The sequence below is a fragment of the Phyllostomus discolor genome, chromosome 10 (assembly GCF_004126475.2).
Source record: "Phyllostomus discolor isolate MPI-MPIP mPhyDis1 chromosome 10, mPhyDis1.pri.v3, whole genome shotgun sequence".
Taxonomy (NCBI): Eukaryota; Metazoa; Chordata; class Mammalia; order Chiroptera; family Phyllostomidae; genus Phyllostomus; species Phyllostomus discolor.
Genome location: NC_040912.2, coordinates 8,078,061 through 8,098,105, shown reverse-complemented (window position 1 = coordinate 8,098,105; position 20,045 = coordinate 8,078,061). Strand labels below are relative to the sequence as shown.

The following is a 20,045-nucleotide window of genomic DNA, read 5'->3' as shown; positions in this document are numbered from 1 at the left end:
ACCCAAATAACTACTACCTTGCCAAGACGCCCAGATACAATACCAATGGAACAGAAGAAACGGAGATTATTTATGTTGAGGTCAGAGGATGACGAGCCAGCTGAGCTAGGCTTTCAAAGAGAAGCAGGGTTTGGCTCGGCTGAGACTGGGGAGGAATCAAAGTGCAGGGTCTAATGTGGGAAAAGATAAGCAGCTCTGTTCGTCTAAACCCCAGTGTACGTGGAAAGGGGTGGGGGAGAGACAGTCAGTCAGTCTAGAAGAAGAGATGCGGAGCCAGACCATGAAAAGTTGAGGCTAACATCCTAAGGAGTTTTTAGCTTACAAGATGTATCATCATTTGTAGAAAAGCAAACCCAAGGCAAAAAGTGTGTAAATTAATGTGATGATAGCAAAAAATAGTAAGTACACTTCATCTTTGGCTTCTCTTCCTTCCATAGTCTTTTTGTGGGTTGACTACATGGTTACTTGCTTCAAAAACAAGGTTCTGGGACCCAAATAACGAAAAGGCATATAGTAGGGCATTCCTACACCACTTTGGTTAAAAAAATAAACTGACCCAAGCAAGAAAAGTTTCTACTGATTTAATGCTACATATCAGATACTCAAGCTCAATTATCAAAGAATCAAATAGCAATCATGCAATGGAGGCAAAGTTCACATCCATGAGTTCGGCTGAACCATATGAAATTGCCAATACTGGACCACATCTGACATATAAAACAGCCATTTCATTGCATGATTCATATGCTTCACCCTAACAGCAGTAACTACACTGATGACAGCTTACCCAGAACTTTGAGTCAGCTCTCTCCTCCCATCACACACTAGATGGAAACTGAGGCTGAACAAGAAATTTACGAACTGTGACACACTACAGCTGTGTGAGTGCTAAGTCTGTTCTGGTTTGTAAGCTCAAACCAGGAAGCTAGAAAGAAACAGTGAAAAAATAGAGAAGAGGAAGAACAGGAAAAAAAAACAAAAAGAAAAAATAAGAAAGATCATGGGAGAAATTGTGAGTTTTAGGATTTTAAAACTGTGAATATGGAGAATGGATATAATTTTTTCCACATGTACAAATAAACATGGTACCTACCTAATTAAGACATTCACTAATGTAATACAGGAGAGTGCTTACTATGTGCTAGCAGGCACTTTACATATTTTTTCACTAATATGAATAAGGACATTTCAGTTACAAGACGAGTAAGGTCTGAGGGTCTAATGTATAACATGGTAATTATAGTTTATAACTATAAACTATGATATAGTTGACATTTATATTTTTGTATAATTGAGATTTGCTGAAAGAGAACTTCAATGTTCTCACCAAAAAATAAAACAGTGAACATGTGAAAAGTAATGGATGTGTTAACTATAAAGGAATCTTTTTACATTCTATACATACATTAAATCATACATTGTACATGTCAAATATCTTATAATTTTATTTTTCTGTTATACCTCAGTAGAGATGGGGGAAAACTGTAAGAACAACATGAGGTCGTTGGCGGTTCCTTCTTCTACCTTAAAGCTGAGGTCCTCGCCCTCCTTCCAGGGAAGCATGGCTCTGAAGGACGGAGGTAAGATTTGAAGCCAGTTCTGCCTCCAAAGGCTACGTTTTTCCCACCTCACCCTGATGTCCACAATGTAAGGAACTATACTGTTGACCAAAAAGGTTTTTTTTAAATGTAAATGCTTGTTGTTTTCTGTTCAGAGGCCTGAGATAAGATGTCTCATGCTGTATGATTTAAGTGTGTTAAGCAAGGAAAATTTAACATGAAAAAAATGGGGTAACCATCTTATATGCTGAGAAACACGGTAATGCACATTATATTTCAAGCAAAAAGATGTCAAAGGTAAGTGGAAATTCAATTCAACAAATTTTTGAGGGTCCACGGTGTGTCAAACATTATGGAGAAAGAGCTGCAGAAAGTTACAGCCCCGTAAGTAACTGTCTGGTTAGAGGAGGGGGGAAAAGTGGTGAATTCACCATTAATAAATAGAATGGGAAATGTTTAAATACCCACCATTTTCACATGTACAGCAGAATCTTGATTAGTCATATCTCGGTTATCCAGTCTTCTGGATTTCCCCGGGTGATGTCACAGTAGGAGAGAGAGAGAAAAGGTACACGTGACACACATGCATTTCAGTCTCTTCCTGTATGTTAATGACTCACGAAGGTGGTACTTGGGGAGTGGTTTCAATGCCAAGTTCCTGGAGCCATCTTCTTTTTCCCTAAGGAGCTCCATAAAGATTTCACTCTGTCTCACACATCTGGGGTTAAAAGTTCGGTATGGAGAATTTGCAGCTTTCCTTTAAGAACTATGTTGTTAAGAAGATTTGAATAGGTGGGTGGATTGGGATGGGAGTAAAAGATAGAAAATTGTACTGCAACAACAATTAAAATAAAGAATATTAAAAAAGAAGATTTGAATAGAGTTAAAGTGAAGTAGATATTTGCAAGAAAATGCTTTACTACAAGAATGTTTTATCAGCATTTCCTCTACATGTCAGGATGAAGTTTGTGGGAAGACTATGCATTACTATTACTGAATCAATGAAGGACTATATCAAAAGAATGTAAAGGAGAAACATGATATACATACTTCATCTTTAAATGTCTCACATTAAAATTTTTAATTTTGTGAAATGATGTGGCTAAGATATGAATTGTGTTTAAATCTAGCATAGTATCCCGTACAAAACAGATATGTAATATTGCTTGTTAATGATCATTTTAGGGGTTTGGATAAAATTTATACATGTTTAGTTTTTAAAATATCTCATTATAATTTTTTTCATTTTTGCAGTATAAAGCATAAGGAAATTACTTATTTACTTTTTGATACTCAATGACTTTACTTTTACTTTATTCTACGTAAGTAAAATTTTATAATAAAAGCATTATTTAAAAAGGGCAACTTTGTTGAAAGATGAAAAAATCAGACTTTTTCTTAAACTTTAGTAATAGAAGTTGGACATTAGATCTGTGTTCTTGATAATTAGAATGTGTTATAACAGATAATATAAAGATTTATTAAATTCTTAAACACACCCCCACCTTCCATTTTAAGTGCATAAAACTGGGAAACGTCTTAAAAAAAAGTATTTTCACTCCTTTCTCAGAAAGGCGATTATTACTAAGGTGATGATGATCTTGTAATTGATGGCATCCTAGAGTTGAGTAAAAAGTATTTCCAAATAGTAAGATGCCTCCAATTTTTCACATGTGAAAAAATAATGTATCTGCTATCCACATATATATATATATATACATACACTTTATATAACTCATAAAAATTTGATCACCACCCCCAAATGTAATTATGATGGTAGTCTGGAGGTTAGTAGATAATTGCAGATACAGTCAAATGGTCAAATTTAAGTCACCTTTGGTCTACCTTCTGTCTGTCCGAGTCAGCTCTCTTAAACACACACCATGGAAGCTGCCTACGAGCCCACTTCCTTACTTATAAAACCAAAGCATAGAACATTGAGTGCTTATGATTTTCCTTTGATGTTTAATATCTGAAAAGGAGACTACGTTTCCAGAAGGCACTATTTAAATAAAAGCATTTTATTAGCTTGAGGAAGAGGAGGGAGAATGTGGAAAAGTACAATCGAGTTTATAAAAATACCATATGCTCTGTGGAACACTGGAAAGGCCCAACGAAAACAGAACTCAAGCAGTGACAGTACAGTTCAGTATCCGGGAGTCTGAGCTCTTTTTGTTGCACATGGCCAGGGAGCCCGATTTCTCTCCACCCCCAACCCCCAAGTTTGGTTCCTTTGGTAGCGTTTGTGCTTAGTTAGAAAAGTAAAAAAAGGCTGTGTTATTAGTTGAAAGAGTAATCGTCTTTCTCATGGTCTCTTTAAATTGTATTTAAGCAAAACGCACACCAAACAGAGTAATGAGAAATTTGCAACTGCTAAGTTTCCAACTCCAGGGCATTATTTTTGATAATCTGGATACTCTGCAAGTTTCAAGTGCAGGTCTTAACGCTCTTCCCAGTCCCCACTGGCAATCTGACCAAAATTTATCTGTGTTAAAAATAATCTCGTATTAACAAAGTGATACTGCAGGCGTAATACAAAAAACAGCCTGAGGTCACTAGCATTATAAAAGTGTAAAGACTAAGGCGCAAATGTCAGCATTCTGGCACAATTCTAAAGAAGACACAGAAAATGAGGGCAGGGTATTTTTAAACCAATCGGCTTGTAAACCTATACTCGGTATATAAAGTTCTGGCTCGCTCTGCCAACAGTCATCTGTCGCAGATGCTTCAGGAGGAGAGTTGTTGGAAAAAACGCATCGAGTGCACAAGACCTGTTCAAAAATAGAAAATACCACCCTTGAACTATGAACTCTCTTCAAAGGATGTCTGGAAGCCTGCCATCTTTGGAATCTTTCATCGTGGACCGGATCGTGTGGAAGGTGGAAGAGAGTTGCTGTGTGCTCTCCGGGGGGGAGTGGGGGGGAGGGGCTGAGGTCTCTGCTGCAGGACCAGGCTAAGGCTGAAGCCAGAGGGAAGACCTGCACTTGAAGAGCAGAGACTTGGAAACCGGAGGTTTCGGCTATCCCGGTCTTTCATTCTGAAATGATTAACTTTACCTTGAAAATACATTTACAAATCAATAAACTGAAAAGTTCGATGGCCACATTGACAATCTCTACTTGTCTTTACACAAGTTTTAAAGAATCTGAATGAAAGTTGGATACTTCTAAAAGCCCATGATGTTCTGTTTTGTGGGGAAATGAAAAAGACCAAATTCCTTATTCTAATTAGCTCAAAAAGTTACAATGCTGCTTTAATTTTGATCTTGAGTCATTTAAACTAAATACCAATAAGGCAATGGAATCTTGGCAAACGGCGTACTATTTGCCTAAGGAAAGGCGTGCGGTGCTGTAACACAGACCGGGTGTCAGTAACTCCACTGGACATCCACAATGAACCCATTTCACTGCCCTTCTCCACCAGCCTGCATTACTTGTCCTGTGCTTGGTCTGTTAATAATAACAACAACAACACTTTCTTAGGGTAATTAGCACGTGGAATAATATCAAACTATAAGTTTATTATTTCCATAGCACTATAAATCAGTTGCTCAAGGCATTTAAATAATTCTCCCTAATTAAAATTTCAAGGCAACAGTAAAAAAACAAACTAGAAAGTGAAACTTTCTCGATACAAATATAAGACAGAAATGAATCTGAACAGCAAAAGGTGGGAGAAGAGAAAGAGGGAGAAGAGGAAAAACGGATTTCAAAGGCCAGTTATTTAAAAATTGGCAATTTACAGCAATTTTCTTAAATAGTAAAACTTAGCTCCTTGTCAGAATTTAATGAATACTTGTGAAAATACGTAATTTCAGAGCCTAGGATTTATTCATCCACCCTTACCATCTACACTGCCCGAATACATAATAGCATGTTTCAAGATGAGTTAAACCAAGACACACAGAAATTAAATAATTTATTCTGATTACCCTTAAGGCACTCTGAGTTCTTCTCTCCTTGATTCTGTCCTAGAACCACAGCACAGGTGGTAAGCAATATCCAGAGATGCTTGGATATAGGCTGCCAATAAAAACCAAGTAAAATACTTTAAGAAATGGCCTGCTGCATTCACTAATTTTCCTGATTTAAAAAAAACTATTAAAATGAGGTAAATTCAATTATTTACATGTGACTTAGTCATAATGTTCACCCTTTCATGGTAATATGTATGTTGAATCTCAATTTTACCACGTGTAATTTGTCATAAGCCTGAGAGACAGTGACCCAGCTTTTAGCAACTCATGAAACATACCAGTATAATCCTATTTCATGATATCCTGGATAAAGCTCAGAGGCACAAAATAAAAAAAATTAATTACCTTTATTATTAGCTATAATAAATAGTTTCTAATTCACAAAGTATGTGGCTATCAGCAAAATTGAGCCACAGCAACTGAATGAACAACAAAACTGGATCTGACAATATTTTTCCCTTAGGAAGAGATTTTCTGAGGATTCTTTGCTTTTCCTTAACATCTAGATGTCAAACAAGAAGCTCTTAAAATTAGATCCTATAAATTTCTGAGACCTAAGACACTGCGAAGTTTTATATATTCAGATCTTTGCAAATTACAGTTTTGCATTATACATTCTATCTTCAGTTTCTTCATTTATGCTTTTAAATGCCTAAAATGTCAATCAGATACTAAACCGAATAAGGATCAGATAAAGTTAAGCAAGAGAAGCTCATTTGTTTGCATGAACTGCACACACTCACCCCGAAGGTAACCGGACCCGCTACGCCAGCAAAAGAAAATTATTCCTGTCTGAGAAGCCCTAATATAGCACAGGTGCAGCTGAGGGGCGGTCCCGAAAGCCTTGGCGAGGCTGCCTGCGAGGACAGGCTGCTGACGCATTACTATGCTCTGCTGACAGGCCTCCTGGCTCGACTGAAGTACCGTGCCAGTTAAGAGAAGGTAAATTTGTAGCATTAGAGCACTGGCAACTTCATGTGCAAAGGGAAAAAGGAACTGCAATATGAACACCAGTATTTCCTTCCTCACGGTGGGTTTTCTTGCGGGGGGCAGGGGTGGGTGTCAGTGTACTTGTGGCATGTGTGTTTTTCTGTGTGAATATTGTATTTCAGTGCAGGGTAAAAAAGATCCGGTTTGTAGTTGGCTGGGGAAGGGGCCACGCATATTGCCCACTGGGCACCGAGTTTCGGTCTGGAAGGTGAAAGGACTTCTGAGAGGGATGGTGCTGACGGTTGCCCAACTGTGTGAGTGTACTTGAAGCCACCGCACTTCCAACTAGTTCAAATGGTTAAGTTTTTTGATATGAATGTTTTACAATTTTTAAAAGATTAGCTCATGTAAGACACGTGGGAAAAAAAGATATGATGCATGTATGTATGGTCAACAGAATACTAACAGTCTTTATTGCAGGAGAGTGGGAATTGAAGTGTTTTTTAATGTTTTGTTTCACATTTTCCTAGTGGTTTGACAATTTTAACAGGACCATGCATGGATCTGCTAAAAAGAAAAAAAATTCTGATCACAAAATGTGAAAACGAATTTTTATGGTGAAAAAAGTTCCTTTCCTGCTGGAAATTAAAGCAGCCAATCTGTTGTGAAGGAATACATTTTTAACTTTTATGATTTATTTTTTTCAGTGCATTTCCAACGTTTGAGCGGAGCTGGTCTCGGTTTCACCCGAGTAGTGCTCGCACCGTGTGCCAGGGCCTGATAAAGGCCGCCACGGGCTCCGGGCGGCTTTATCGTCAGGAACAGGCAGGGCCCAGCCACCCTTCCGTAAATGCACTTTTCTATCAGTCTCCTCTCCTTTGCACTCGAGAGAAATCAAACCCACACAACGCTTCAGTAGTCAACTTGGTGAAGCAGCATTCTCTGTTAGGAACAATCCTCCAAATTTAAGAACTGCTTTAAAAAAAGGACACTAACAAATTACCCAAACTTGGTCTGTACCAAATGCTACAAACCCAGCACTGCTCCCTTGTTGTAGTAAGATGAGAAGACACAATCCATTCGCCTCTAAGAGCAAGTCTGTACTCTGGTCGTGGGGGCTCGAGGGTGACGAGGTGGTTCATTTGGAAAATACGTCTGTGTCAATGGGTGAATATGATGACTTAACTCCTGGTCATGTATTAACACAGTTAGCGATGATAAGAATTTTTGAGCCATCACTTTGAAAGATGACTTCAGATAAATCACCTTCAACAACAACTGCTACAGAATGCTGGAGTTAAGGCTCCACCTCAATGACCAATATCTAAATGTTCAGAAGAATTCAGGAGAGGTGCATAAATTGTGGTATATACATAAGATGTAAAAGTACAGTTTTAAAAATAATTTTTAAAAATAGCCAAAATATACTGTACATGTACGATGTGCCAGATACTGCTAAGCACCCGACATTCCTCACCCCATGTGACGCTCATAACCCTGGACAGTATGCATTACTATCAGCCTCATGTCATGGGCAGATAAATTCAGGCTTGCAGCTGGCAAGTGGCAGAACTGATGCAACCTCAGGCCTCTCTGATTTCAGAACCTGTGCTTATAAATCACTGGACAGTACTGCTCTGTCAGAGCAGTATTCACAGATGCAGAGGTGTGCATGATCAGCCGCTGAGGGGAAAAAGTCATGGGTGTCTACAGCAAGAGTTCCATTTGCAGATTAAATCTTCATCCAAACATGGGAGGTCTAAGACAGAATACACACGACAGTATCAGTGATGGAATTAAGAGGCCATTTTTATCTTCTGAGCTTTATAAAATAAACGAGTTCCTTGGAAAATTAAAAAAAGTGGCTTATTATTAAAAACGTTATAGCCCCGACCAGTATGGCTCAGTTGGATGGAGCATCATTCTGCAAAGCAAAAGGTCGCTGGTTTGCTTCCTAATCAAGGCACATGCCTGGGTTGTGGTTCGATCCCAGGTCTGAGCACCCACGAGAGAGATGATTGATGGATGCTTCTCTCTCACATCAATGTTTCTCTCTCCCTTTCTCCCTCCCTCCTCTTCTCTCTAAACATAAGTAACAGGGATGCTTGGGTCTCTGAGACGGCTTTGGCTCTGCTGGTGTTCTGCATGCTAGTCAAAGGACAGTAGAACACAGGAAGTATGAGTTGCTTGCTCCCTATAGGGGGCTTCTGCTTTTTAGTCCCACCCAGTAAGTGTTACCAAATATCCGCACGGGAGTGGGATGGTGAGGCTGGCGAAGTGTCCCTCCAGCGGGAACTAGCATTCTTCGAGTACTTTCTTACCCCTGTCAGTCCCAGAAGCACGCAAGAGCCCTCTATATGCATACTAATTTATATCAATGAGTAGGCTTAAAATAAAGGTAATAGTTCCCTGTTTTGATAGATAAAGAATCTAAGGTTTGGAGAGGTTAAGTCACATTACTTAGTGTCACAAGAGCTGTTAACACTTTTTAAAAAAATACTACATCGTGTTGTTTCTAGGCAATAACAATGCACAGAGCAATTACACGAGAGGGCTAGAGATGTTTTGAATGTTTTGAAACTGCCACCAAAAAGAGAAACAGGATACAAAGAAGACACTGAATTTAAAAAGTGAATTTGGTTTCAATTAGCTGTAGGGCACTTTTGTTGAGAAGGGATATAAAGGAGCTACAAGTAAGACGTCATAAAGGCAGCTTCTTCAGCGGCACAGTGGACACAATGACTGGGCCCTGTTGCCTGGGAGTTTCTTTACTCATTGTCATAAAAACAGAAACCACTTATTCATGGCTCCTAATGCAAACATGGCTCCTAATGCAAACTCGAGACCCCAGTTAGACGTGCCAAAGAGCAAATAACTTCTCAGACAGGACACAACTTTTTGGAAGATTTTTCTCTCCTTCTCACATTGAAACTGGCTGTTTTTAATCAATGGAGAAAGGGATATCCATTTGTATTTCTGAATAGTTACATCTTTTTAGATACTGTCAATTATCCAATCAATTTAAAAACCTATAATTAGTTCAGTTTGTCATCACAAAGTTTCTGAGAATTATAAAAAGAACAAAAAAGCCCACAGAAAATAAAATCTCTCAATTTAACCTTAATTATTTATTGATTAGTTCATTTCACCTTTAATCTTGGGATAGAGGAGTAAAGGGTATAAAATTATTACATTAATTAATAGTGGTGTGTGAAAGAAAAAACTTCATAATCCCACATAAAACCTGTATTATTTCTCAATAATCTGATCTAAGAGTTAACTACTAACTCACAGTCTACCATAATCCAATTATCATTCAGTCGTGCAACGTACTTTTTAAACTTCAGTATGAACTTGACTGAAACCCTAAGGAAGTTATTTCAAACCAAACGCTAAAGCCATATACAGAAGACAATTCAGTAGGAGGTGAGATGCAGTACTCTGTTTACAACTCTTGTAAAACTTGTTCTGGTTAATTGCTGCACCATGTAAATAGAAGGATGACTTTGTAAACATGCAAGACACCTACCCAAGCACGTGATCTCTCTTAAAACTACTCTGAGAACAGCCAACTAAGCTCCACACTGTGACTATTTAAAACAAAATTAAAACAAGGTGCTGTACATGTTTACATGAATACAGTTTAAAATGTTTGAGGAGCAAAAACAAAGATGAAACAATAAATTACTACATTTTGGGAAAATGAAAAGCAAGTAAAGATCATCTCATAAGTTTTTTATTGAAAATCATTCCTAAAGTTTATTGTTTAGGTTACTGCTGGTAAAGCTGATTGCTGCATTTATGAATTTACACACATATGTGCAAGCTGAGGAAAACCTATGGTTCTGATCTCAGTGCATTCTTAAAAATTGTACACAAAAATCTAAGGCTGAGTAACTTAATTTTCAGAAACTCAAAGTTCTTGAATGGGGTGTATCTCATTTTTACTTTCTTACACAAAAAGTAATATATTCTGTAGTTTAAACTTGTGTGAAAGAGCCCTGACTTGCAGGCCAGGTTCCCCAGTGTGAAACATGCGAGAGGCAACCACACATTGATGTTTCTCTCCCTCCCTTCCCCTCTCTCTAGAAATAAATAAAATCTTAAAAAAAAAAAGAGCAGGCCTTCTTTAAAAAATTAAACTACCGTAGAAGAAGAAACAACATTGTTGCAACAGGAAGGTCAAGTTCAAGAAAATGGGATGTAAGACAGTATCATAAATGAATGGAGTCTTTCTTAGCTCTCCTCTCAAATGCATTATGTTCTAATACTTCAAGGTGCTTAGCACTGAAATTGTTTCCATTTTATATCTGAATCTTTGTGCATGAAATGGAACAAGATGAAAAATTTTGTTTTAATTTTGAACTCTTTCCACATTACACAGTTGGTATTCTGTCTGTTGAAAAGAAGCAGCATTGTTTAGGATTGCTATTTTGGTATGGGTTACATTACAGATGGCAAAAGGTTATTTTGTTTAAGCTTTTATTTTATTATCGGTGTATTATATCCAATATATTTAAATAGAGAGTACAAAGACTTAACTCACTATGCCCTTTTTGATGTGCCAAATAAACTCATTTAAAAAATAATAAGGCAGGAAAATGATAAAAAAAAAACTGTAGCAAAGAGTTACTAGAAATTATATGGAAGAGTAGTAGGTGATAACTTGAGTTTTAAAAGTATATAAGGTTTTGAAAATGTTCATAGGTTTGAAAAGAACCTAAAGAATAGACTTTAAAATTTTTAGGAATTCACGTAGATTTCTCACTTTCAATTTCTGTGAATATTTGAAATTTCTCATGATAAAATATGGAAAAATAGATTAACTTACTTCTGTTTCACTTTTTTACAGTTTGTTCATTCAAGAAACAACAAAAGATAGCCCTTAAAAACTTCTTTGAAAATAAACTCAATGTAGTAAACCAAAGTATGTAATTTAACCGTAGAAAAGTTTTGATGACATGTATTACATTCAACAATATATGTCGTAGAATAGAACTTACAGCCTTCCAAAGCTTTATGGACAAATTTTAGAGTGGTGAGCTCTTTCAAACTTTTAGAGAACAGATGCCTCCTATGTCAGACAGGCTATTTAAAAATACATGGAAAGAAGGTAAGTGATTCAATTCTGTTCATGAAACTAATTAGTACAAAACCCTGAAACCAGCTTGTCAAAAACAGCACAAGAAGAGGAAACATGCCTAACTTCAAGCATGAATACAGACATAAGAGTTCTTAAATAATCAGCGAGTGACAAACGAAACCCAACAGTATAAGGGTCATCTAACACAACTGCATCAAACGTAGTCTAACCATCCACAGCCACCACACAGGAATGATAGGAGCGTGGGGGCCCGCATGTTCTTCTTCATACTCCGTGGTACTTTCTAAATTGTCTGTAATGAATATATTGTACATCCACAAGGAAACAGAGATTATTTTTTAAATCAAAGCTACACATTCCAAAATATAAGAAATTAAGACTGTATGTGTATGATGCTGCTACATTTTGGAAGAAATGAGTTTGGCATATGTTGTCACACTTATGAAGGTAAAGTGAAAAATTATCTATGGGAGCGAAATCATGCCTCGCTGTTTTTGCCTGCAGCAGCCTTCCTCATTCTATGGCTGGGAGGGTAAACTAAGGATTAAGAAATACACACTATTCAAACAGTATGCTATCTTCTCCACCCACTCTGACTACAGCATGAAGTCATAATGTGTCAAAGTGCAAAGGACGCTCTGCAAAACATTCTAAAGAATTAGTACATTGGTTGAAAGATGCCATGGAAAGGTTTGAAAAGGAGGGTCACATTTAAATTGCTCAAAAATGGGACTAAAACAAAAAACACTTGGAACGATACATTTCTAACATACTGTCATGGTTAAACTCATTTTATAAAGAGCCTCTGCAAATCAAGAAAAAAGAACTTATAGGACTCAGAAAAGGAGATAATAAACGGCCATTTATTTTCAAATATTTATTTATTTATTTGTTTGTTTGTTTGTTTATTTATTTATCAGAGAGGGGAAAAAGAGGAGAAAGAGAAGGAGAGAAATATTGATACACAAGAGAAACATGGGTTGGTTGCCTCTTGCACGTCCCCAGCTGGGGACCTGGCCTGCAACCCAGGCATGTGGCCTGATGGGGAATCAAACCTGCAAACCCTCCATCCACAGGCCTGTGCTCAATCCACTGAGCCACACCAACCAGGGCTATTTTTAAAAGCTCGACTTCAAAAGTAATAGAAATACTTAAAAATAACTACTATTTGCAGAGATGAGAAAACAAAATCCCTACTCCCAGGAAAACAGGGACCTCGGGACTCGAATGACGGTGGAAATGTGAACCAGTCCAGCCCTTCCAGAGGGTAACCTGACAGCACATTAAAAGCCTTGGATTTGTGCTTGCCCCTTGACCTGCAATTCCACTCAAACAACCGTGGGGGTGCACAACTGCTGTAAGACTGTTCATGGGTCTATTTATCGTAACAAAAAAACAGGGAAACGTAAAGGTTCAAAATGACGAACTGGCTAAATAAATTATGATATCAGTATATGGTACAATAACATAAAGTAATATAGTAGCTATTAAAATAAGTATAAATTTACTACTAAGGAATAAATTAAGTGAATAATCTTGTTAAAAACAATGTCACAGTATGATCCAATTTTGGGAAAAATTATACTTAATATTTATATGCATAGAGAAAGAAGGGAGTATGCTTATTAAAATATGGGGGTGGTTTAAGGGGTGTAAATTGTGGCTTACCTTTTTCCTTATATAGATTTAGTTATTTTTATATCAGAAAAAAAAAAGAGAATCAAGGGGGAAATGGAGCTTAAAATACATAAATAATTAAAATGGACAAATTCCTTACAAAAAGCGGATCTTAATTCAGGTACTGATGAGTCCTTAATTATTAAAACGTCCCTAATGCTGAGTCACAGGCCTGGAAATCCCTGTGTATGGGTGGACCCCATGAGTTAATTTTTGGAAATCTACAGTGAATCACAGAATCTTTTTTCGTTGTGAGTGGACCAGAGGGGATTCAAAAGTGAGTCAAACACATATAGAAGCTTTATCCTTTACAAGAACCCATGTTTTCCACACAGTTTTAGTGAAATTAAATCTCAGTAACTGAAAACAACTTATGTAATTATACACGCCCAAGAGCGCGACCCGGACTGGTCCTGCAACGAGGACCGCAGGTGCAGCGGGATTAGGCCCTGTTTTCTAGCCTAGATGCTCAGGTTAAAAATTGTTCCTGAAAATTTAGTGTAATGCAGGACGTCTTCCTATCCCCAACCTTTTTAAAGTTAAGAAAGATTATGTTATAACTAGACATCCTATGTTTATTTTATTTACAAATCTGAAAGCTCAAAGAGAATACTGTTTAGAGACCATTTTTAAACATGTTACTTAATTTGACCCTACCACAGGATAACATGATGTCTGAAAGAAAGTTGTGAAAAGAATAGCTTTGTTTATTAATAGAAGGGAGGAGGTAAGAGAATTAACATTTATTGAATAAGTACTATGTGATAAATACTGTTTGGCACTCTATGTATATCACCTCTTTTTAAATTTTAATAACCCTGGAAGGTATTGAGAATAGTATACTGTTGGAATTATCCCATAGTGCAATAAAAAATACAACACAGGCCTGACCTGGTAGCTCAGTTGGTTATAGCATCGGCCCAACACACCAAGGTTGCAGGTTCGATTCCAGGTCAGAGCACATATAAGCATCAACCAATGAATGCATCAATAAGCAGAATGGCAAATCAATGTCTCTCTCAAATCAATTAAAAAAATACAACACAAAGATGGAACATACTGTTTTTTAAAAAAGATTTATTTATATATTTATTTATTTATGAGAGAGATGGGAAGGGAGGGAGAAAGAGAGGGAGAGAAACAGTGATGTGAGGGAGAAACATCAATCAGTTGCCTTTTGTACATGCCCAGAGCTGGCAATGAACCCACAATCTAGGCATGTGCCCAGACCAGGAATCGAACTGCCAACCCTTGGCTTCTCAGGCTGATGCCTAACCAACGTCTTTGAGCCACACCAGCCAGGACTGGAACATATTCTTAATATAACACCCTGAAGGAATCAAAGGGGTAGGAGAATTTTTAGATGAATCCTCTCCACTCCAGAGAACTGGAAATGGAGGCTTAGAAAAGCACGGTGACTTGTCTGAGGCGAAGCCATTATTAGACTGTGGCCCCACTGAGACACGGACCAAGCGCACGCTAAACTCTCAAACATTGTATAGTACACAAGAGGGAATAAGTACAGTACATATTCCCTTACAAGACTGCCTAGTGTTCAAATCACAGATTACTTTACTTTTTAAAGAAAGAAAACACTGTATATCTTTACTGGATAAGCCACAATACTTACAATATAGAGAATAACAGAACAATAATTATGGGACACTAGGTAGGTTTTCCTATTCTACCCAAACTAGGGACGAATGTGACAAAATCATATCCACAGTACACAGTTATGCACAAAGGACAAAATAGAATAGAATATTTAATTAGCTTGGAAAGACAAAAAAATTACAGCTCAGCAACACAGCGACACTTTGCTAACAAAGCAATTCTCATCCCAACTGGGAAGTCTGCTTTACCAAAAAGCTTCGGAGAGCTAGACTCAGACTGGACGCTGACCCTGCTGCTTACTGGTTGTTCCCAGGCAAGTACAGAAATCTACAGTAACCAGCTGGACCGTGTTTTAAGGATTAAAGAAAGTAAACATGCAGTGGGTACTTGGCGCAAAGTTTCCATTCCTTCCTCCTGGTTACAGGATAATCGGACATGGCCAAATTAACCCAAATGGGAATCCGTTTCCAATTGTTTTCTAGTCCTAGTCCCAGTGCAGCCCAGTGTTTTCTAAAGATAACTCAGTGGGTTTCTATTTTATAACATTTTGGTATTCGATACTGTGCTCAGGTTCTCAATCTTTCCCTGTCTCCCTCCATCTGAATCAATCAGGGTCTCAATTCCCTAAGAACCCTAAGCGTTTGACAGAGAAATCTAGGTAAGTTGATAAATTGTTCACGGAGGAAACTGGGTAGGAGCATGATGATTTTTGTTTTGGATGACAGTGCTCTGACTCAGGGTGTTGGGGTGTGGTGGGGAGGGCTGTGCCCTGACAGGCTGCGGAGCAGATAAAATGCGGGCAGGAAGGAGCTGGCGGAAGCCACAACATGTGGCTCTAGCCACCTCCACCTACTGATAGGCAGGAACTTGCCAAACAGTGTAAGCAATCCTCCCGTGAATTACTAAACAATCTTGTCATTTACTAAGCACCCTGAAAATGAGGAAGACAAACAACATGCATGGAAAAACAAAGTAGACAAACAGCATTTACAGCTATAATGTCAGAACGCTGTCCTCCTTGCGTGCAACAAAAATTCTGACTTCCACGGATAAAAGTCTTCTTTAAAAGAAAGGGTTTATTAGGCCACGGCTAGCAAGAAAAAGAAGACAGGTCCTGGGGCGTGGCGCCTACGCCACCAGCATCCGTTCTGGAGTTGGCAAGAGTTTTCACACAACACGTAAGTTGTTCTGAAATAATTTACCGGCACATTAGCTGTAGACAAGAGGGGCTGCAAGCAGCCGACGCCCAGCGCAGGCCAGTTCTGGGACAGGTGCAGAAACTCATAAGGAGGAACGGTCTGCATTAGCTGTGGGTACTGGTTTGGAAAATTCAAGAAGCAGAGGCTCCTGGCTATCTTCTCTCTTAGACAATTGTGAAAATAACCACCTGAAAATGAATCCAAAATTCCAATTTACACTCAGGAGTGTGGGCAGTCTTCTGTGGGTTTAGCCCTGCACTTGTTTCTTTTGGCTCTTCCTCCCACCCTCTGGCCTGCTGTAATTTGATTTAGGACATCTTACCATTGTCTTCTTGTCAGGTCCTTTAAATTGCATGGATCGGTTTAAACAACACCAAAAGAGTAAACAAAAATGCACAAACAAGAAAGGTAATTTAAGCATGCAGCATAGCTCCACTGTGCCATAGCAAGGACAGAAGTCTGCCACCTGCTGACAAAAGTGATAATTGTACAGGCTTCCCGGATTGACATTTCAGGTAAGGTTCATGACACTAGATTTCAAATTAATTATTATATCAAAGACGTAAATTACAGCCTCTAATTTAAAAGAGAATAAAGGTGAAAAGGATTCAAGATTACATACATGCTTCTTTTCACAAAAAATATTCCTTGATCATTTATTTAATCCTCAGCTGAGGACATGCTTATGGCTTTTCAGAGAGAGGGGGAAGGAGGAAGAGGGAGAGAAATGTTGATGTGAGAGAGAAACTGGGGGCTGACCCTGCAAACCAGGGATGTGTCCTGACCAGGAATCAAACCTGCTAACTTTTGGTTTACGGGACAACGCTCTAACAGAGACGCTCCGGCCAGGGCAAGATCACTTATATGCTGAAATCAGTAAGTACACATACTGTGATGCCTGAATTATTTTAAATGAGCAAACAAAATAGGGATCTCCGGAAATGATTCAACAGAAACTACAGGAAACATCCAAACTACTGTAAGTTAAGGATAATCTAAAACACTTCGCAAAAGTCGTAAGGCCTATAGATTTCACCCTGTCATTCTGTGTCTCTCTTTCTGTTTAAAAATTTTTATTCATTGATTTAAGAGAAAGAGAAAGAGGCAGAGAGAGAAAACATCACTTTATTGTTCCTCTTGATTTTTTTGTTTCACTTATTGATGCATTCATTCGTTGATTCGTGGATGTGCCCTGACCGAGACTGAACCTTGCCATACAGGGCGATGCTCTAGCCAACTGACCTGTCCGGCCAGGGAAATCCCTCTCTTTTCTGTCCTCGCTTTCTGCTGCTCTCAGGGCAGTCTTGGATTTCATGACCTTTCATCCAGGCTTTAATCCATTTTTTAATCAAAGGTGGCAGACTGTGCCACCCCAGTGTATGCCTTTTTGGCCTAAGGATTACTTTGAGTAGATTATTTACAGAAACAGCAGACACAGGGAAGGCTCAGAAAACACAGAAATTACCTTTTGTAAAAAAAAAAAAAAGTAAATTTATAAAGGAAATCTCCATTTGTAAGGGTGTCTTTTACTCTGTACCAGAAGGAGGACAACGAAATCACAGGTAATTCTTAACAGCAGGGGAGCACGGCCTTCAATCTGCATATGCACCTGTCGTCACCCCGCCACATTCCCCTCCCCCGTCCCGTAACAGACCTCCCCCACCCCCTCCTCCCTTGTTTCACTGCACCTGTCATAACGCCAAGTCACCTAGCAGAGTCCCTCATCTCCCCAAGGGTGTCTCCCATGTGTATATGGACAGAACAAAAGGGGCGGTTCTGTGCGAAGTTACCTCACAGGGTGATATGACCATAAATTCCTAACTGGGCAGGTCAAGGTCACAGCCCAACCTATAACTTCCTTAGTAAAAGGTTAACCTTACCTTAAACAAGCCTTGTCCATGGTTCTGGTGCAAAGGTTAACACACCTTTGCAGTAAGTATAACCACCCTCAAGAGAGCACATAAGGTTAACTGTGCCATAATCCCGTCCTCACCTTGCTTTCTCCCACCCTCATGTGAGGTTCCTTACACTCCCTCCTTAATCCAGTTTGGCTCAAAGAAATTCTTATAAAAATTATTTACAGATTTGGACGTTTCTTATGTTGACATATACATGCGAATAAACTTCAGTTTTGTTAAAGAAAAAATTCACAGCCCAAAATGCCTTTGCTCATGCTAAATGTCCATGATACCAAACCTAGATTTAATACCTGATGTAACTGTAGCTCTAACCCTCTTCCAGGCACAGTTTTTTTTTTTTAAATGGAGGTGATATTTATTTATTTAGATTTTATTTATTTTTAGAGTGAGGTAAAGGGAGGGAGAAGGAGAGGGAGAGAAACATCCATCAGCTGCCTCTTGCATACCCACAATGGGGGACCTGGCCTAAAACCCAAACACATGTCCTGACTGGGAACTGAACCAGTGACCTTTCAGTTGGCAAGCTGGTGCTCAATCCACTGAGCCACACCAGCCAGGGCGAAACACAGCCTTAATCAACCACGATAGAATTTTCTGGTCAGGTACCATGAGGTGATCTGTCATACAGGCCCTCTCCATCCACCACACAGAGAGGCAATCTATATAAAAACTGTTCCCCTAAAGAAAAGAGGTACTACTGCAAAAGAATTGTTCTTCCTACAAGATCCTTCCGTTTTTTTACCACCCCTCATACAACCCTTCGAAACTGGAAAAGTTACAGAGTCCACACTGCCTGTCACCACCAGAGCCAACAAGTAGAGACAAGGATTGAGTTTTGATGGGTGCTTTATTCAGATGCCAGCAACGTGAGAAGATAGTGGGTTATGTACACTCAAAAAGTGCCTTAACATCTCATCTCAAGCCGGCCTTTATATAAGGAGAAGAAAGGGTAGGTAAGGGGTTTGGAAAAAAGGTTAATGGGATAAGAGTCACAGTCCAGCATGACTTTCCTAGTACTTCAGCACAATTTTTGCAGTATTTCCTTATCTGTTGATTGACAATTCTAAAACTGCATCCCTCCTTGGAATCCAATGGCTCGGACACCTTGTCCATCACTTGCAGACACAAAGGCCCACACAAAGGTCACATTGCTTGTCCACCTTCTGGAGTCAGGTAGGTCACGCATTCCAGTTCTTGGAATACCAGCTTTCTGAATGCCTCAGTCACTTAAGCCTAAGAAGTACGGCTGAAGCTAAAATCTTTAACTCCTGAGTTCCCCATCTATTTGCTCGATGGGATGCTGCTCCATTCATGAATCACCTACTAAGGCCAATGAGGTCTTCAAATTTACTTGGGTGAATTTTGTTTTTTAAGTTTTTTTTTCTCTTGTTAGTCTGTCTTTTTGTAGGTGTTTTTTCTTTATAACCATTTATCTCCCTTATATTCTCTAGTCTGTCTTTCCTTTTAAGGGTTCCCAGGGGAGAATTTAGAAAGGTAGACAGAAAATTAGTTTTCCCTTGATCCACTCCTCACCTCCTGATTCTAGTAAAGCCACATTAAATGTACTTAGTTACCACGTCAATCACACTAAAATGCACTCCAGGCCTGGGAGCACTGCCAACCCCGGGAGGACTTCAACATTAGCTCATGGGATCGGCTACTTCACAGAATCAGGTCTGCCCATCTTTGTCGTGGTTTGTGGTTTAATCAAGTCAACACTCAGGAGATAGTAAAAAAATCGCCCTATTGAGGGGAGAAATGCAGCTCATCGCCTTGAAGTAACACAAATGAATAAAGTAAAGGTACCTAAGGGCATTCAGCCAGAAAAGAAAACTTCTGGACAGATTAAAAAAACTAGTGCCCAGTTCAAGTGTAGCTCCTGCTGAGTTCTTTGTTCTTTCTGGCACTTCTTTCTCTGCTGATCAACAATTCTTTACCCACATCACTGGCGTTTCTTCCCTGGAACACAATGGCTCAGATGCCATCTCCATTACTTGCAGACCCCCTGGGGCACCAGTCTGAATCGACTGTCAACTCCCCGGAGTCCCACACCTCATGCATTCCAGC

General features: G+C 38.9%; 1 protein-coding gene and 1 long non-coding RNA gene across 7 annotated transcripts in view; one reads left to right on the top strand and one right to left on the bottom strand.

Moving 5' to 3' along the window:
• The window catches only part of NT5C3A (5'-nucleotidase, cytosolic IIIA), a 49,208-nt gene that overhangs the window by 14,723 nt on the left and 14,440 nt on the right, over nt 1–20,045 (bottom strand). Inside the window, exons 1-3 of one of the 6 annotated variants that reach the window (XM_036010432.1) lie at nt 6,279–6,391; nt 5,491–5,581; nt 2,028–2,082 (exon numbers count right to left, since the gene is read on the bottom strand). The exons of 2 other annotated variants lie outside the window; for them this stretch is intronic. In XM_036010432.1, the coding sequence (XP_035866325.1) occupies nt 2,028–2,063 (36 nt within the window). In that variant the 5' untranslated portion in view covers nt 2,064–2,082; nt 5,491–5,581; nt 6,279–6,391. Of the gene's footprint in view, nt 1–2,027; nt 2,083–5,490; nt 5,582–6,278; nt 6,392–20,045 lie in introns of those variants that run through there. 3 more of the 6 variants (XM_036010429.1, XM_036010431.1, XM_036010430.1) reach the window with 3 other exon arrangements.
• LOC118497024 lies at nt 6,437–16,751 on the top strand. The gene is made up of 3 exons (XR_004899566.1): nt 6,437–6,565; nt 15,788–16,038; nt 16,399–16,751. It is a non-coding gene; the product is annotated as an uncharacterized LOC118497024 (long non-coding RNA).